At 43.1% G+C, this 17,918-nt stretch overlaps 1 protein-coding gene across 1 annotated transcript in view; it reads right to left on the reverse strand.

Moving 5' to 3' along the window:
- LOC138247075 (IgGFc-binding protein-like) overlaps positions 1 to 17,918 on the reverse strand; it is a 145,655-nt gene that overhangs the window by 13,094 nt on the left and 114,643 nt on the right. The window contains exon 3 of the mRNA XM_069201820.1: positions 8,894 to 9,461. Coding sequence (XP_069057921.1) covers positions 8,894 to 9,461 — 568 coding nt within the window. The remainder of the gene's footprint in view (positions 1 to 8,893; positions 9,462 to 17,918) is intronic.

A 17,918-nucleotide genomic window follows, 5' to 3' on the forward strand; every position in this document is an offset into this window, starting at 1 on the left:
GATCAGAGACTGAGACATCAGATACTGAGACAGCATCTGAGGGATAGGACAATGGCGCAGACTCTGGGAGTGATTTTTCAGTCAGAGGAGTCCCATTCGATAACTCCTCTTCCAGTACATTATGAGGGAGGTGATGAGGACAGTCCTGCTGTCCCTTCGCAAGCTGTTTGTGCAACTGGGTAATAGTGGGTTAGGCCAACTCAGAGAGCAGGTGAATGCGGCGGCACTCTGCTCTCTTGGGAGCTCCCCAATTTAGTTCAGCCCCAAATTCCACCACCCAAATCATATTGTGGAGACATCAAAATTATCCATGGCAAAACAAACTGGTTTTGTAAGGCAGGCACCTGTGTTTTTGGTCCTGGATTCGGCGGCCATATAGAGAAACACACTAAACCCAAACATTTCTGGAAACTAGACATTCGGGGGAGTCCACAGAGGTGTGACTTGTGTGGCTTCCCCAAAGTTTTCTTACCCAGAATACCCTGCAAAGCTGAAATGTTGAAAAAAAACTCAATTTTTCTCGCATTTCTGTCACACAAACTACAGGAATATGCTGGGATCCACAATATTCCTACCACCCAGTGACTCCTCACCTGTCCTGATAAAAACACTACCCCACTTGAGTGCCTACACCTAGTGTCTGTGTCAGGAATGGATCACCCCAGGGTCAACAGCTGCCTCACGTAAGGACCAACATTGACCGTTGTGTGATCTATTCCTGTCGCAGGCACCAGGCCTAACCACACAAGTGAGGTATTATTTTTATCGGGAGGCTTGGGGGAACGCTGGGTGGAAGGAAATTTGTGGCTCCTCTCAGATTCCAGAACTTTCTGTCACCGAAATGTGAGGAAAACTTGTTTTTTTAGCCACTTTTTGAGGTTTGCAAAGGATTCTGGGTAACAGAACCTGGTCCGAGCCCCGCAAGTCACCCCTCCTTGGATTCCCCTAGGTCTCTAGTTTTCAGAAATGCACAGGTTTGGTAGGTTTCCCTAGGTGCCGGCTGAGCTAGAGGCCAAAATCTACAGGTAGGCACTTTGCAAAAAACAGCTCTGTTTTCTGTGATGTGTCCACGTTGTGTTTTGGGGCATTTCCTGTCGCGGGCGCTAGGCCTACCCACACAAGTGAGGTATCATTTTTATCGGGAGACTTGGGGGGACGCTGGGTGGAAGGAAATTTGAGGCTCCTCTCAGATTCCAGAACTTTCTGTCACCGAAATGTGAGGAAAACTTGTTTTTTTAGCCACTTTTTGAGGTTTGCAAAGGATTCTGGGTAACAGAACCTGGTCAGAGCCCCGCGAGTCACCCCATCTTGGATTCCCCTAGGTCTCTAGTTTTCAAAAATGTACAGGTTTGGTAGGTTTCCCTAGGTGCCGGCGGAGCTAGAGGCCAAAATCTACAGGTAGGCACTTTGCAAAAAACAGCTCTGTTTTCTGTGATGTGTCCACGTTGTGTTTTGGGGCATTTCCTGTCGCGGGCGCTAGGCCTACCCACACAAGTGAGGTATCATTTTTATCGGGAGACTTGGGGGGACGCTGGGTGGAAGGAAATTTGAGGCTCCTCTCAGATTCCAGAACTTTCTGTCACCGAAATGTGAGGAAAACTTGTTTTTTTAGCCACTTTTTGAGGTTTGCAAAGGATTCTCGGTAACAGAACCTGGGCAGAGCCCCGCGAGTCACCCCATCTTGGATTCCCCTAGGTCTCTAGTTTTCAAAAATGTACAGGTTTGGTAGGTTTCCTTAGGTGCCGGCTGAGCTAGAGGCCAAAATCTACAGGTAGGCACTTTGCAAAAAACAGCTCTGTTTTCTGTGATGTGTCCACGTTGTGTTTTGGGGCATTTCCTGTCGCGGGCGCTAGGCCTACCCACACAAGTGAGGTATCATTTTTATCGGGAGACTTGGGGGGACGCTGGGTGGAAGGAAATTTGAGGCTCCTCTCAGATTCCAGAACTTTCTGTCACCGAAATGTGAGGAAAACTTGTTTTTTTAGCCACTTTTTGAGGTTTGCAAAGGATTCTGGGTAACAGAACCTGGTCAGAGCCCCGCAAGTCACCCCATCTTGGATTCCCCTAGGTCTAGTTTTCAAAAATGTACAGGTTTGGTAGGTTTCCCTAGGTGCCGGCTGAGCTAGAGGCAAAAATCTACAGGTAGGCACTTTGCAAAAAACAGCTCTGTTTTCTGTGATGTGTCCACGTTGTGTTTTGGGGCATTTCCTGTCGCGGGCGCTAGGCCTACCCACACAAGTGAGGTATCATTTTTATCGGGAGACTTGGGGGGACGCTGGGTGGAAGGAAATTTGAGGCTCCTCTCAGATTCCAGAACTTTCTGTCACCGAAATGTGAGGAAAACTTGTTTTTTTAGCCACTTTTTGAGGTTTGCAAAGGATTCTGGGTAACATAACCTGGTCAGAGCCCCGCGAGTCACCCCATCTTGGATTCCCCTAGGTCTCTAGTTTTCAAAAATGTACAGGTTTGGTAGGTTTCCCTATGTGCCGGCTGAGCTAGAGGCCATAATCTACAGGTAGGCACTTTGCAAAAAAACAGCTCTGTATTTTGTGAAAAAATGGGATGTGTCCACGTTGTGTTTTGGGGCATTTCCTGTCGCGGGCGCTAGGCCTACCCACACAAGTGAGGTATCATTTTTATCGGGAGACTTGGGGGAACATAGAATAGCAAAACAAGTGTTATTGCCCCTTATCTTTCTCTACATTTTTTCCTTCCAAATATAAGAGAGTGTGTAAAAAAGACATCTATTTGAGAAATGCCCTGCAATTCACATGCTAGTATGGGCACCACGGAATTCAAAGATGTGCAAATAACCACTGCTCCTCAAAACCTTATCTTGATCCCATTTTGGAAATGCAAAGGTTTTCTTGATACCTCTTTTTCACTCCTCATATTTCAGCAAATGAATTGCTGTATACCCAGTACAGAATGAAAACCAACTGCAGGGTGCACCTCATTTATTGGCTCTGGGTACCTAGGGTTCTTGATGAACCTATAAGCCCTTTATATCCCCGCAACCAGAAGAGTCCAGCAGACAAAACGGTATATTGCTTTCAGAAATCTGACATCGCAGGAAAAAGTTACAGAGTAAAACATAAAGAAAAATGGCTGTTGTTTTCAGCTCAATTTCAATATTTTTTTATTTCAGCTGTTATTTTCTGTAGGAAAACCTTGTAGGATCTACACAAATGACCCCTTGCTGAATTCAGAATTTTGTCTAGTTTTCAGAAAAGTTTAGCTGTCCGGGATCCAGCATTGGTTTCACACCCATTCCTGTCACTAACTGGAAGGAGGTTGAAAGCACCAAAAATAGTAAAAATGGGGTATGTCCCAGTAAAATGCCAAATTTGTGTTGGAAAATGTGGTTTTCTGATTCAAGTCTGCCCGTTCCTGAAAGGTGGGAAGATAGTGATTTCAGCACCAGAAACCCTTTGTTGATGGCATTTTCAGGGAAAAAACCACAAGCCTTCTTCGGCGGCCCTTTTTTCCCATTTTTTTGGAAAAAACTAAATTTTCACTGTATTTTGGCTATTTTCTTGGTCTCCTCCAGGGTAAACCACAAACTCTGGGTACCATTAGAATCCCTAGGATGTTGGAAAAAAAGGACGCAAATTTGGCGTGGTTAGCTTATGTGGACAAAAAGTTATGAAGCCCTAAGCGCGAACTACCTCAAATAGCCAAAAAAGGGCTCAGCACTGGGGGGGAAAAGGCCCAGCAGCTAAGGGGTTAACCAGGACACATAAGTCTGCCACCAATATGGCCAATCATCGGGTTAAATAGTTTTCAGAAATGTGGTCATGCTCCAAAGCGGTAGTAAAATATCTTGACATTTGTTGAAATCTGGGTTGGATCCTCTGAAAGCCTGAATATGAATCATTTCTCTTTCTGTTGTTTATATTTGTGAGTAAAAAAGGAACTGTTGATTTTATGGAAAAATGGTCAGAACAGAAGATAGGTTTGCTCAACAGATCTTGATGAGAGATTCAGATCTGGTCGAAAAACGCTGTTTTCCAAAAAGTTTAGGAAAAGAGCAATTCACAAAATAAAACTGCCTTCTGGCTAGTCCAATGGTCAGACTAGTAAATGAAATATCCTCTAAGGATTAGCGTTGATGCTGAAAGCTAATAATGACCATTCTAAATCAAAATATGAAGAATGAAAGGATATCCTAGAGGACGATATGTAATAAATGTTTTAAAAGTTTGCAGGGTAGAAGGTAATACACAAAATAACAAAGTGTCCAGACCACTAACTTACGGTAGTTAATATTGACAGAAAACCCTTAATGATGCTTGCCACATACTCCCAGCTTTAACATCATTTTGAGTATGCAGACCAGTTCTCTGTAATTAATAGTGTGTCTAACTTATCTTTTAGTACAACCTCATTTACTTCAACCACATGTTTTCCTACCAAGCAGAATTAACGTAATATAACTCAACATAGTTGATGACACTAGGGTGTACATTTATACCAATCCTGGATGATGGACTACGTAAGTAGGCAATCTAGGCAGCTAGTTCTACCTCAAAAAGCAATTACCTCTGTGTCAGTATCCTTGTAATGTATATACTTAAGAATAGTGAACTACTATCATAAGTCACCCAGGATCAGAGTCATGCACTGAGTGATAGGGCAATCAACCCTTCTCGAGTGACTGCAAAATGAGTGCAAATTAATTGTAAGATCATTTAATCAGGAAAGCCTGCAACATTCATGTAGTTTGATTCATTCAAGTTTTTAAAATAAGTGAGGAATACATAAAATTATGAATCAGTTTTGCAGCAAATACTGAATAAACCAGTAATTACTAGCATCACAGAGTTAGTTGGCAAGTACTACATGTGTGAGTTCTTCCCCAACCACAAAGAAAATGTAACATACCATGTTTGTATTATTTTGTTGGTCAAAGAATTGTACCACAATGTGAAATTCATAATTTGAAATGTATCTGTTGTGCACCTGTGTTAAGCATTTTCATAATCACACAATAATGGACAATTTCCACCTTGAAGTAAATTCATAATTCTAACACATTGTTGGACCTGGCTTTTTGACAGGGTCATCCCCAAACTTTTTGCCTTCCTCCTTTTCTTTTTCTGACCTAATTTCTGCTGGTTTTTAGACTCTGCGCACTTTACCACTGCTAACCAGTGCTAAAGTGCATATGCTCTCTCCCTTAAAACATGGTAACCTTGAATCATACCTGATTGTACTATTAATTTACTTATAAGTCCCTAGTAAGGTGCACTTTATGTGCATAGGGCTGGTAAATTAAATGCTACTAGTGGGCCAGCAGCACTGGTTGTGCCACCCACTTAAGTAGCCCCTTTTCCATGTCTCAGGCCTGCCATTGCAAGGCCTGTGTGTGCAGTTTCACTGCCACCTCGACTTGGCATTTAAAAGTACTTGCCAAGCCTAGAACTCCCCTTTTTTCTACATATAAGTCACCCTTAATGTGTGCCCTAGGTAACCCCTAGAGCAGGGTGCTGTGTAGGTAAAAGGCAGGACATGTACCTGTGTAGTTATATGTCCTGGTAGTGTAAAACTCCTAAACTCGTTTTTACACTACTGTGAGGCCTGCTCCCTTCATAGGCTAACATTGGGGCTGCCCTCATACACTGTTGAAGTGGCAGCTGCTGATCGGAACGGAGCAGGAAGGTCATATTTAGTATGGCCAGAATGGTAATACAAAATCCTGCTGACTGGTGAAGTCGGATTTAATATTACTATTCTAGAAATGCCACTTTTAGAAAGTGAGTATTTCTTTGCACATAAATCCTTCTGTGCCTTACAATCCACGTCTGGCTGGGCTTGGTTGACAGCTCCTTGTGCATTCACTCAGACACACCCCAAACACAGGGTACTCAGCCTCACTTGCATACATCTGCATTTTGAATGGGTCTTCCTGGGCTGTGAGGGTGGAGGGCCTGCTCTCACACAAAGGACTGCCACACCCCCTACTGGGACCCTGGCAGACAGGATTGAACTGAAAGGGGACCTGGTGCACTTCTTAGCCACTCTTTGAAGTCTCCCCCACTTCAAAGGCACATTTGGGTATAAAACAGGGCCTCTGCCCTACCTCATCAGACACTTGCTGGAGTAGAAACCTGAACCAGAAACTACATCCTGCCAAGAAGAACTGCCTGGCTGCTCAAAAGACTCACCTGTCTGCTTTTCTACAAAGGACTGCTGCCTTGCTGTTGGCCTGCTGCCTTGCTGAACTCTTGTCTGGCTGTAAAAGTGTTCTCCAAGGGCTTGGATAGAGCTTGCCTCCTGTTCCCTGAAGTCTCAGGACCAAAAAGACCTCTCTCTTCCACTTGGATGCTCCGTGCGGCAAAATTTTCGACGCACAGCTTGTTCCGCGGCAAGAAAAACGCCGCACACCGACGCTGAACGACGCGACGCCTTCGGGACGACCGAAACTTTGACGCACGGCCTCGCAAGGACAACGCCGCCCGACTTCCCAGGAGAAATCGACGCGACGCCTGCCGTGAGATCAAAACTTTGATGCAAGGCCTCGCAAGGACAACGCCGCCCGACTTCCAAGGAGAAATCGACGTGACGCCTGCCGTGAGATCAAAACTTTGACGCACGGCCTCGCAAGGACAACACCGCCCGACTTCCCAGGAGAAATTGACGCGACCCTGCCGTGAGATCAAAACTTTGACGCAAGGCCTCGCAAGGACAACGCCGCCCGACTTCCAAGGAGAAATCGACGCAACGCCTGCCATGAGATCGAAACTTCGACGCGCAGCCCCGCAGAACGACGCGCAGCCGGAAAACAAGCAGGAAAATCCACGCACAGACCCGGGACATCTGGTAATCCCCGCGATCCACAGAAAGAGACTGTCCGCGCATCGGAAAATGACGCACGACTTCCCTGCGTGGAAAATAACGACGCAAGTCCGTGTGTGCTGGGGAGAAATCGACGCACACACTCTTTTTCCACGCACCTCTCCTTTTGTGGCCCTTTGGGGAGATTTTTCCACTCTAAACCAGGTACTTGTGCTTGAAAGAGACTTTGTTTATATTCTAAAGACTTAAGACACTTTATATCACTTTTCAGTGATATCTCTACAATTTCCCATTGCAACTTTATTCTTTTTGACCTACAATTATCCTGATAAATATTATATATTTTTCTAAACACTGTGTGGTGTATTTTTGTGGTGCTATATGGTGGTATTGTATGATTTATTGCACAAATACTTTACACATTGCCTTCTAAGTTAAGCCTGACTGCTCGTGCCAAGCTACCAGAGGGTGGGCACAGGCTGATTTTGGATTGTGTGTGACTTACCCTGACTAGAGTGAGGGTTCTTGCTTGGACAGAGGGCAACCTGACTGCCAACCAAAAACCCCATTTCTAACACACATCTTTACTAATATCCTGTCAGTGCTGCAATTGCAATATTGAAAACAGTGAGCCACATATCTCTCATCAAAGGTTGAACATGATAGCTATGATCAAGGTTGACAATATGCAATTTGTCCTGCTCTAGATTAGCTTCCATTCTTGCAAACTACTTATTGGTTGAGAAGAGAGGCCCAGTCATGACATACTCTAACTATTTTAATGGTGTCTACTAAAGGCCACCAAAAAAATTCACTGACAGCAAAGATGTCATTTTAAAGGCGCTATGATTTGTTTGAATTGAAAGAAACCTGACAAGGTGAATGTATTCGATATCACCTACATGATCAAAGGCCCCACATACCACAAAAGCTGGATTCCAACTGCAACACATATAAAAATCTACCACGTCTCATCGAACTCAGCAATGATCTTTGAGATGGTAATAGCACGTTCCTGGCCCAACAGAAGTGCAGGGTACCTAACTGAGACTGATCTACACTAGCTGATGAATAAATCTACCTACAGTTCATGAAATTCCCTTTAGATGGTTACTGAAGTGGCTTTTGTGGCAGACAATTAGTGGATCTCCCTTGCATCCAAATGCACTTTAACTTTTGCTTTCCAACTGTTTGTCCCCTTTTTGATGTTTGCTTACATTGAAGTGATCTTCAGGTAGGGCAACTTATAAAGTGTTCCATAGAAAAGAAACAACCAAGGGGTTTGTACTAATGCCCACGACACCAAAACATGGCCAATATGTGAAGCACAGGGATGAAATCTTTTAGATCAGTGGTTGCCAACCTTTCAACTCCTATGGACCCACATTTAATCAACACTGGAATCCAAGGACCCCCAGTGAATCATTATCAGAATTCAGGGCCCCCCACTGAGTGATTACTTGAAGCAGGAGACTCCAGCCTAAGCATTGTTGATGATTTGAACCACAAAACAATATACAAAAATACAGAAACAAGCATTTTTCTAATAAATACACAGAAGAGTTCATCATGTATTTAATTTCCAAAATAATATTAAAAAATCTAAATTTTAATAGGAAGGTTGGACCTTTTCTAAATTCAAATGAGGCCGCTAGTCATCCATCCTAAATTATTTTGTTTGCACTTGCACTGCTTCCACGGATCAAAATGAGGACACCAACTTAATTTACAGCCTTCAATTTTAAATTCCTTCACACTTATTGAACATTTTAAAATGTTCATATTTACATTTTTTATATACTCTTTATTAATCTGTTAACATAATTTAATTTTCTAAGCAGCTGCAGTCCCCTGAGTAGGCTTTGCATCCCCAAGGGGTCCCCGGACCACAGTTTGGGAACCACTGCTTTAGATACTACTAGTTTTACAGTAGGTTTACCTATCTGTAAATAATGTGGTACAGCTGATAAATTTTTTTTTTTTAGAAAGGTAATTGTCTTATAAAAATAAAGATATCTCAATTATAACTGTTGAGCAAAAAATACAAAAATTATGTTAATGTTAATTGAAACATGAGAAAGTGATGAAGACTTACTGCACAATAAGGGCGTTCTCCATTCTTGTATCTGAATCCCAGCGTCTTGACATGCTCTAACATAAGAAGTGATGGCATTGCAAGAAACAGTGAAGTGGCCTTTGTATAAACAGGCATCAAAGAGGCAGTTAATGAAGAAGGGTTCTGGGTTAATGGTTGTGTAGCAGCTACTGAATGGCCCATTGACCTTCTTGATAACTCCACAATACCGTTCACTAATGTAGATTTGTTTCTGGGCATCAGTGCACACTGGGCAATTGCCACTGCATTGTGGTGTACACCCAGGTACGTCTCTTAACTTCCAGCTGTTAGCAAAGTTAACAACACTAGTAGTTTGGTTCCCGGTCTTCATAATCAGGTCATCACTGTCAATTTTGTTGTGATTTCCACAAAGGCCACCAACTGCATTGGCATAAGTGCTGGGCAGAGTGACTGTGACATGGTTGTTCCAGTCAAAGGTAACTGTGACGTCAAAATCTGTCTTAATGATTGCACGTCTTCCACTGCTGAAAACCAGGATTTGGTTGTTTTGAAAGTATATTGGTAGCGCTGTGAGAACGTCATTCACCTGAAGAAGGAAAAAAAGAGATTATGTTCAAGTTCTTCATTTAGACGTAATGATACAATACCCCTCTAAATAAAAATCATGCACTTGGAACACTAAGGGGCATATTTATACTCTGTTTGCGCCGGATTTGCGTCGTTTTTTTTAATGCAAATCCGACGCAAAGCTAACTCCATATTTATACTTTGGCGTTAGACCCGTCTAGCGCCAAAGATCTTGGAGTTTGCGTCATTTTTTAGCGTGGACACCTAACTTGCGTTAATGATATGCAAGGTAGGCGTTCCCGTCTAAAAAATTACTCCAAGGCATGTGCGCCTTATTTAAACTCCCGTGCAAAAATGACGCACGGGAGTGGGCGGGTCAAAAAAAATTACGTCCAGCCGCTTTTGCGTAATTTTTTAACACCTGGTCAGGGTAGTTGTTAAGGGACCTGTGGGCTCGGAAGGAGCCCAGAGGTGCCCTCCCATGCCCCCGGGACACCCCCTGCCACCCTTGCCCACCCCAGGAGGACGCCCAAGAATGGAGGGACCCATCCCAGGGAACTTAAGGTAAGTTCAGGTAAGTATTTTTGTAAAAAAAAATTGTGGCATAGGGGGGGCCTGATTTGTGCCCCCCTACATGCCACTATGCCCAATGACGATGCCCAGGGGACATAAGTCCCCTGGGCATGGCCATTGGGCAAGGGGGCATGACTCCTGTCTTTGCTAAGACAGGAGTCATGTCAATGGAGGGTGGGAGTAAAAAAAAATGGCGCAATTCGGGTTGAGGCAGATTTTTTGCCTCAGAACGACTTGCCCCATTTTTTGACGCCCAAGCTCCATTTTCCCCTACGCCGGCGCTGCCTGGTGTGGGTCATTTTTTTTTGACGCACACCAGTCAGCTCCGCCGGCTAACATCATTCCATAAATAAGGCGCCCGCAAGGCGCTTTGGAATGGCGTTAACATTTTTGACGCACAACTGCGTTGGCGCAGTTGTGCGTCAAAAAGTATAAATATGGCCCTAAATTGTATATACAATAGAAACTAACTCTGTTTGTTGATGAGTGGCTAAGCATTTATATAGAAGCTGCATTGTATATAACCAAGCATAATCATTAATATCACAGTACATTCACTTATAACAAATTTAATTTCTTAAGTTATCTGGAGTGAACGTAGGCTTCCTAATACTATCCACGTTAAATAAAAATGTTTCTTGATGTTCTGTTTTCATGGTTCCCGGAGCAAGGTAAAATATATTAGCTGGAAGAATAGTTAATTGTCTTTCATAAATTTCAAATTAAATAAAATGAATTGGAAGCTAGCTGTGATTTATACCATGTGTGGGGGTCAGAAAAAGCCTTCTGTACCATGACTTCCATCAGGACAGAATATACAACGAAGGTTGTGTATCTCTGTGTTTCTTTTTTCGACAATGGGAATGAAGGGAGTTTACTTGGTTCAGGAAGAAATTATATTTTGATTGGTTCCTTTACTTTGGGAATTGAAGGGAGAAAGATTTGGGTTAAACAAAATGTATTTTTAATTGGCTGCTATTAGAATAGGAGGGAGGACACTGTTTCCTGACATTGGGAGAGGCAAACTTATTTTATCTAACACATTATAGTCTTTGTTCCTGACTCTAAAACACATGTGCTTTTTCCTCGATTTGAACATTTATTTCGTTCAGCTTTCGAATTTACTCACTAGCCCCTTCTGCTTACAATGTCCACATATCCTGTGAGATAAGTTAGTTTACAATTAAGGAAGTTCTCTTATAGAAAACTGCCCTTGTTTTGCATTTAAACTGCTCAAGTGATTCATGCTGACATCTCTATTTATATTCTGCTTAAATTGAATACTTATGCTGAATCTTAGGATTTCTGATGTTTTGATTGAATAATTTGGTATCTTGACTAATCTATTAGTAAACTCTCATGGTTTGAAAAAATGACTCTCTGTAATTTTTGTTAAACCACATGGGTTGCGCTGCTATTGGAAATTGTATCAAATTGCTGCTAGCTCCCATTTTACACACCACTGCTGAAAATCAACCGACCATTCGGCCTGAATGCAATCAGTAGAGGGATAGGTACTTGAGAGATGGAGAAAAGTGTGCTCTGTTAGCTGATAGCAAATAAAGATGTTTTTTCTCTGAGGTGTAGGGAGCTAGAAGGTGCATTAAAGATAGTTAGAATTTGCTCCAGACCAGTCCATGATCCTGAACTCCATTTTCCAGTTTGGATTTTTGGTGGTTTTCCATCGTTCTTGAACTATCTGCTGTATCCTACGACTGAGTAGAAGAAGGGTTATGCATCGCTGATTGTATGCCTTGAAGCTTTACAGTGTTTTGAGGATTTGTGTGCTTTGTGGTGAGGTGTTCATTTTGAGTCCAAGAAAGCTTCATATTTACCTTAAGAATTAATGTGCGTCCTTATGCCTGATGCTGCTGCTTATAAATTTAAGTTCCCTTGCAACCAAGAGTTGGACCCATACCGGCCTAGTCCTAGAATGGGACAGTATGAGGCTTCAAAAACAGGGATCATGTTGCACACACCAAAGACGAAAAAGAAATATCAGTCTTGAGCTTTAAAGACAGTCTGTAGTTGTAGATGCAAATTGGGTTGCTGAACTACAGGCATGGAGAAAAAGTATTTGAGGGAGTTATGATGTACCCTGCATTAACTCATACAAGGACAAGGAAAGAGGAAGAAAGCACAAGAGGCGGGGGTGAGATAGGTACACAGGCAGAGGCACGTAGTGATAGAAACACTAGTGATGCTCTTCAGCCAACCAGAGCAAATCAGCAAACTGTTGATACCAGTGTCAGTGCCCCTGCTGGCTCGCCTGAAGCAGGAGGAAAGGGGATACCTCATGTTGTTCTAGTTCCAGCAATAGGAACGTTAGTTATGACAACTGTTGCCTCAGCCCCAGGTTCACACACAATTGTATGGGTTCAACTATGCATAGGCAGTGCACATGCACCTAATACCCCTTGGTTAATTCAGGGCTTGGTAGAGGCTACCCAGAGACCTCTGGATGTTGTCAGACTAAATGTAGAGTTAGCTGAACTTATCATGGGATACCTTGATACAAATTACATTGATGGATACAATAAACAGGAACTATGCAAAGAAGTCACTTGATGGGCTCTTAAAGGATATGCACTGTTAGAGTGGGCAACAGCTGAATTTGAACTTGACCTCTCAGAGTCACAAAAATTAGCAGAAAAATATTAGGCTGCATGTAAGAGAAGTTACTATTATTAGCATGATAACTCCTGGGCTAAAGATACGTTTGAGAAAGCAAGTGGCCAGCAAAGAGAGGTGGACCATTAAAGAGAAGAACTAGGATAATGGGGTTTGAGGGAAAAGAAAAAGAAGAGTAAGGAGGATTCAGGAGAAGTGGGTAGCCAAGTTGGCTCTGAAGTTGGGGCTTACCTATCTAGAGACGTACATGGAGGGGGTATGTGCTTGTGCCTGGGAGTTTTGGCAACCTTGCTACACCTACAAATCAATTTCCAAAACGAAGAGAGAGTCCTGCTTTGTGGTACACTCAGGTCCAACGTTTTGTGTCAAATTGAGAGCTGTTTTGGGAAGACTTGAATACTTTCTTCAATATTGTGGTTCCCCCTGATTTGCGAGCTGAGAGTAAAGTGGTAATACTGATCCTTAGAGATTAACTCGGAAAGATGCCCTGTCTCCTATTGTCATGCAAAAATATAATCATATGATTGCCTTTTTGAAAACAAAGGTCGCAATGAAAGAGATTAATTGGTTGACAATAACCCAAACCACACTAAAGGCTAGGGAATTAGTGCATGCCTATTATGAACACTTGATGCAGGTGTTTTGTGAGCATAGAAGTGTCTGTTTTTCATGCTATAAAAGTAATAAATCCTTTGATCTACCATCATCTCTCTTCAACAATCTCCTAAAAGTATATGTTTTAAGCTACTTGTTCTCTTGTGATAGCTTATGCTTGTGTGGGGTTTAGGCCGATCCAGAGTGTTATTCATCAATATATAGATATATATAGATAGAACCCCCCCCCATATACTTTTGAGACTATACGCCAAGGGTGCCACAGCTCAGGGTCATCCACATTAGGGCCATAAAATGCAACACACACATACTTAAGAATGCCCCAGCCTAATTTCTGGAATTTCCCATCTACACTTTTCACTGACCTCTGATCTCGTCATTTGTAATCCAGAGAAATGGGTCACAAAAATACCTACTCCCTTCTCGACCTTCGATTGGGTCGTATAGCTGGGTTTCTGGATCCGTCCCACTTTGTTTGGAAATTAAGAGACAGATTTAATTGTTGGGGGATGACAATTTTCTTTGCCAGCACAATTGAGTAAATTACTCCACCCCCGACAGAAATGCTGCCTGCAAACTGGCAGTCATTTCCAAAGAAACCACTCCTCTCTATGCTTTTTGCAGTTTGGTGCTAGGGCCTCACACCAGACTAGTTTCTTATTTATTTTCAAAAATACAATCCTGAAAGAAGATTTTAATTTTTTTAAATTAAAACAATTATGTCCCTTTGCCATGGGAGTTCTCGTCTCTTACAACCAGGGTTTACCTGGCGGTAAGGGACATTAATAAACAGTTGTATGTCTGCCCATCCTAGTTGGGAGGACAGACATATAGCCAGTGATGAAGCAGAAAATGAAGGTTTTACATTTATTAACGCGTAAACGTAGTGTGACATAATCATGTGTGACTTTAACCGAACTAATAAAGATTGTACGGGGACAAAATGTGCCCTCAGAGTAGTTTGCCAACATTTATAAGCGTGCTTTATATAACATGGTGTATTAGAATTGCACTAATCCGACATAATCGTAAACGTGTGCTATGATTTGCTTGTTTGAAATGTTTTAGCTTAGCATTACTTTAGTGCAGGCTTCGGCCTAGTTGCCTGGTCTCACGGTTTAGATGCTCGTATTTTTCCAATGTGCTATTAAACGTGTATTTCTGCTTGAAGCTGTACTTTTCCACTGAGATTGTTCACATGCTTATCTTAAGATTTCGTACCAGCCTGGCATATTTTCTCTTTACTCCAAGGTCGATTTGCAGGTGCGGACAATGGAGGCTCTGAAAGTGAGCTAATTGGTATAAAATGTTGCAACTTGCGTACCCATCTCCAAGGATAATGTATGCTTAAGTAAAAGCTTGAGAACTGTCGTTTTTGATTGGACAATTTGAAGCTAACCTATGAACCCTCCAATGGAAGACCCTACTGGATTTGAACTGTTGTCTATTTAAACCAGGTGCACGAGAAGAAGGTAGCCATTTGCCAGCGATTACGAACATTGGACATTGCAGCTATTATGGCCCACTTTGCTGCGACGCCATTTTGAAAGAGACTTTGATGCTTTCTCTAATCGAGAGGAAGAGACTTTAATGATTCTGGCCCTAGAGACTTTAACTTTGAACTGTCCCTTTGCATGAAGTAGTAGTTTTATTTTGCCGCCGTGAGGCAATTGCCCCGTCCACCCCTGCCCCTTTTGCCCCGACCCATGCTGACCGAAGAACGGTACCTGTGAGACGAAGACTTCCTTGATTGCTGATCGTAATTGGTAAATATGAAAGGAAATTGTACAATTGCATTGTGTTTCCTTTAGGTAACCAACTGCTGATTTTGATAAGAGCCCTAGTTAGGAGTTTTCCAAATTAATGTTGCTAAATTGTTTTTGCATGAAGTCCCACATGCCGATGCTAATTTGAGGTTAGACGAGGATTCCTTATGTCGCACGATGCAATTTGAGATCTTGTTATGCTGACTAAATGTATGCAATTAGTTCGTTACAGATTATAGTTTTAGTGATTTGCATTGCCATTATCGAATGCCTTGTTATTCAAATGCTACATAGATTGCACTTGTTTCGCCGTTATGGACAGCTATTAATGTTCATATATGTTTATCATTTGGTGTTGAGACACATCTATATTGTGCTAGCTTTGTTAATATAGGGAAATAAAATTCACTAACAGGAATAAACAGGTGTGGTTATTCCTGACTGAAAGGTCAGGGTTCGCCGAAATGTATTCTGGATTAATTGTTAAGTGTTATGTCGATCAAGGTATTGCTTATGTTCGTTATTGATCATTGATTTAATGAAATTGACTGACTAAGAGTACGGAGAGTCCCACTTAGTCAAAAGATTCATCGGCCTAAAGAGCGTCCGAACACAGGTAAATTATTACTACGGACCGCTCTATCAGTAGATGGTAGCAGAGGACGGTTTCGTCTTTTGGGACCCTGTACTCTTAGAGTACATGGTGTTGAATTAACGGTTACGCATTTTGAGACCCCACTCGAGAAGTTGAATTAGATTTTTCTTGGGTAAAACAGATTGACAGAATGATGATGGGCTAGGTCCACCGCGACTTTCCCGGGATCTCGGAGCTTGCGAATGAAGAGAATGGAGGTGTGGAATCGGCGTTGGCAGTACTAGTGATGGTATGAGTGAAGATTAGGGTTTTGCGCTTGCACAGCTTATTGCCGCAGATTGTGTGAGAAGGTTGCGAGGAATTTTTTTCTTTTAGAGGATAGCGGAGGTGCGACTCCGACTGTAGAAGTAGAGAAGTCGTCAAACTTCATAGAGATAGCGGAGGTGCGACTCCGAGGGTGAGAGTAGGGAAGTCGTCGAACTTCATGTGCGTGTGGCGCTTCGTGCATAAAAAGGTCCACGTGGTTGTTGTTGTTGAGACGGGCCCTGCGAGGTCAAGAGACTCCGGAGTATGTTGTTCTATGTTGTGGTCTGGGCGGTTTAGTAGGTTGATCGGGCGTGGTCAACGAGTCGGTACGTGTGTTAGGGAGTGAAAAAAAAAACTTCGACTTCGGGCTTTGACAAGATTCTAAGTGCACTAGAATAGATCATTGACAAGTTGAGAGTAGGTCTGCGGGTCAGATTTGCTTGCGAACGTGGGGACCGAGAAAGATGGAATAACTGCCGAGGCTAGTGAAAAATCCCTAAGGTCCTGAAGCGATTGTGTTACCCTTCCTGTAGTAAACCGACAGATCTGTTTTATTTTTTGGTAGCTCGCGATACATGCAAGAAGTTGTTACGAGAGGAGCTGAGTGAAGGAGGACTAGCCGCGAGGCTTTGTCAGCCGCAGTGTGTGTGAGTGTGACGTCACTAGGAGCCGCGCTGGGATAGGTTGGTTGCAAAGAAGGGTCGCGCACGGATTGGACGCAGTCCGTGGGGCTCGATTGGAAGGGGAAAGGCAAGCGAAGAGTATTCCGGGAATTAAAGTCACCTATTGATTACAAACTTTGTGAAATAAAAGGACGAGAAAATGAAATTCTTTAAAGCATTTAGGAGTGCGATGAAGGGAGAGTCTTACATTAAAGCGAGCGTAGGAGAGGAGACGCCGCCCGAAGGTACACCAGCATACATTGTAATGGAAGAGAAGGGGGTAGCTCCGTGTCTTTGGCTAAAGCAATGGCACAAGCTGACAGAAAAACATGGGAGCGTAGCGTTCCCGATACATGGGACATTCAATATAAGGATTCTAGAGAATTTGAGATTCACGATGTACGACATGAAGGTGCCTCCAAGGCCAGCACAGTTTGAAGCTCTAGCAATTTGGGAACTAATGGCTAGACAGCAGCAGCAAAAGAAGTTCGAGACCAGAATGAGAAAGGTAGAAAAGACACTAGCGGACGCTAGGTGGGATAATGCACAGAAGGTGTGGAGGTCAGATGTATTGCAGGGGATAAAACTGTTTCCCGCAATTACTAAGGAAGAAGAGGAGACAGGTAAGAAAGCTACCTGTAAGACAGACAGGAAGTGTTCCAAGGATAGAGAGGACGAGGAAAAGTTGAGAAGAGAAGAGGAGTTAGAGGATGAGGAGTTAATAATGCAATTGCTGAACGACCGTCCACCGCCTTATGCGGAGAGTGGACAAGGTCCAAGTACCAGTTCTGCCCCTCCGGCACCGGTACAGAACAGTGAAACTCAGAGTTCAGGAGCATCATCGGGATCTAAGGACCCGAGTTTACCGTTCACCCCGCAGATACCGCAGGTTAGGAGAATATATCCAGATGTGCCCATGTTGAAACCAGCAGAAAATTATCAGCCGCAGATGCCAGGGTACTACAGCAGTGACAACGGTGCAGGAATGATTCTAGAACAAACCGTAAGGGGAGTACAGAATGGTCACCACCAGACATTGGCACAAGCCAAGTCAACCCAGTTTTTGATGCCTCAAAAGCAGATGCAGGGGGGAACAGCACATGCTCAAATGACGGGGAGCCAGATGGGCATGCCGGCAATGATGACCCATAGTATGGGAATGAACGTGCCTCAGAACATGGGAAATGGACAAAACCCAGATGCAATATCATTACCCATTACTGTAGGTCCACCAGTACCTTTGTATAGTCAGCCTAACTTAGGTATGAGCAGTCAAGGATCAATGCTGCAGAATGGGACTGAAAGGAGGTGCATAGAAAACACTCCAG

The sequence above is a fragment of the Pleurodeles waltl genome, chromosome 7 (genome assembly GCF_031143425.1).
Source record: "Pleurodeles waltl isolate 20211129_DDA chromosome 7, aPleWal1.hap1.20221129, whole genome shotgun sequence".
Taxonomy (NCBI): Eukaryota; Metazoa; Chordata; class Amphibia; order Caudata; family Salamandridae; genus Pleurodeles; species Pleurodeles waltl.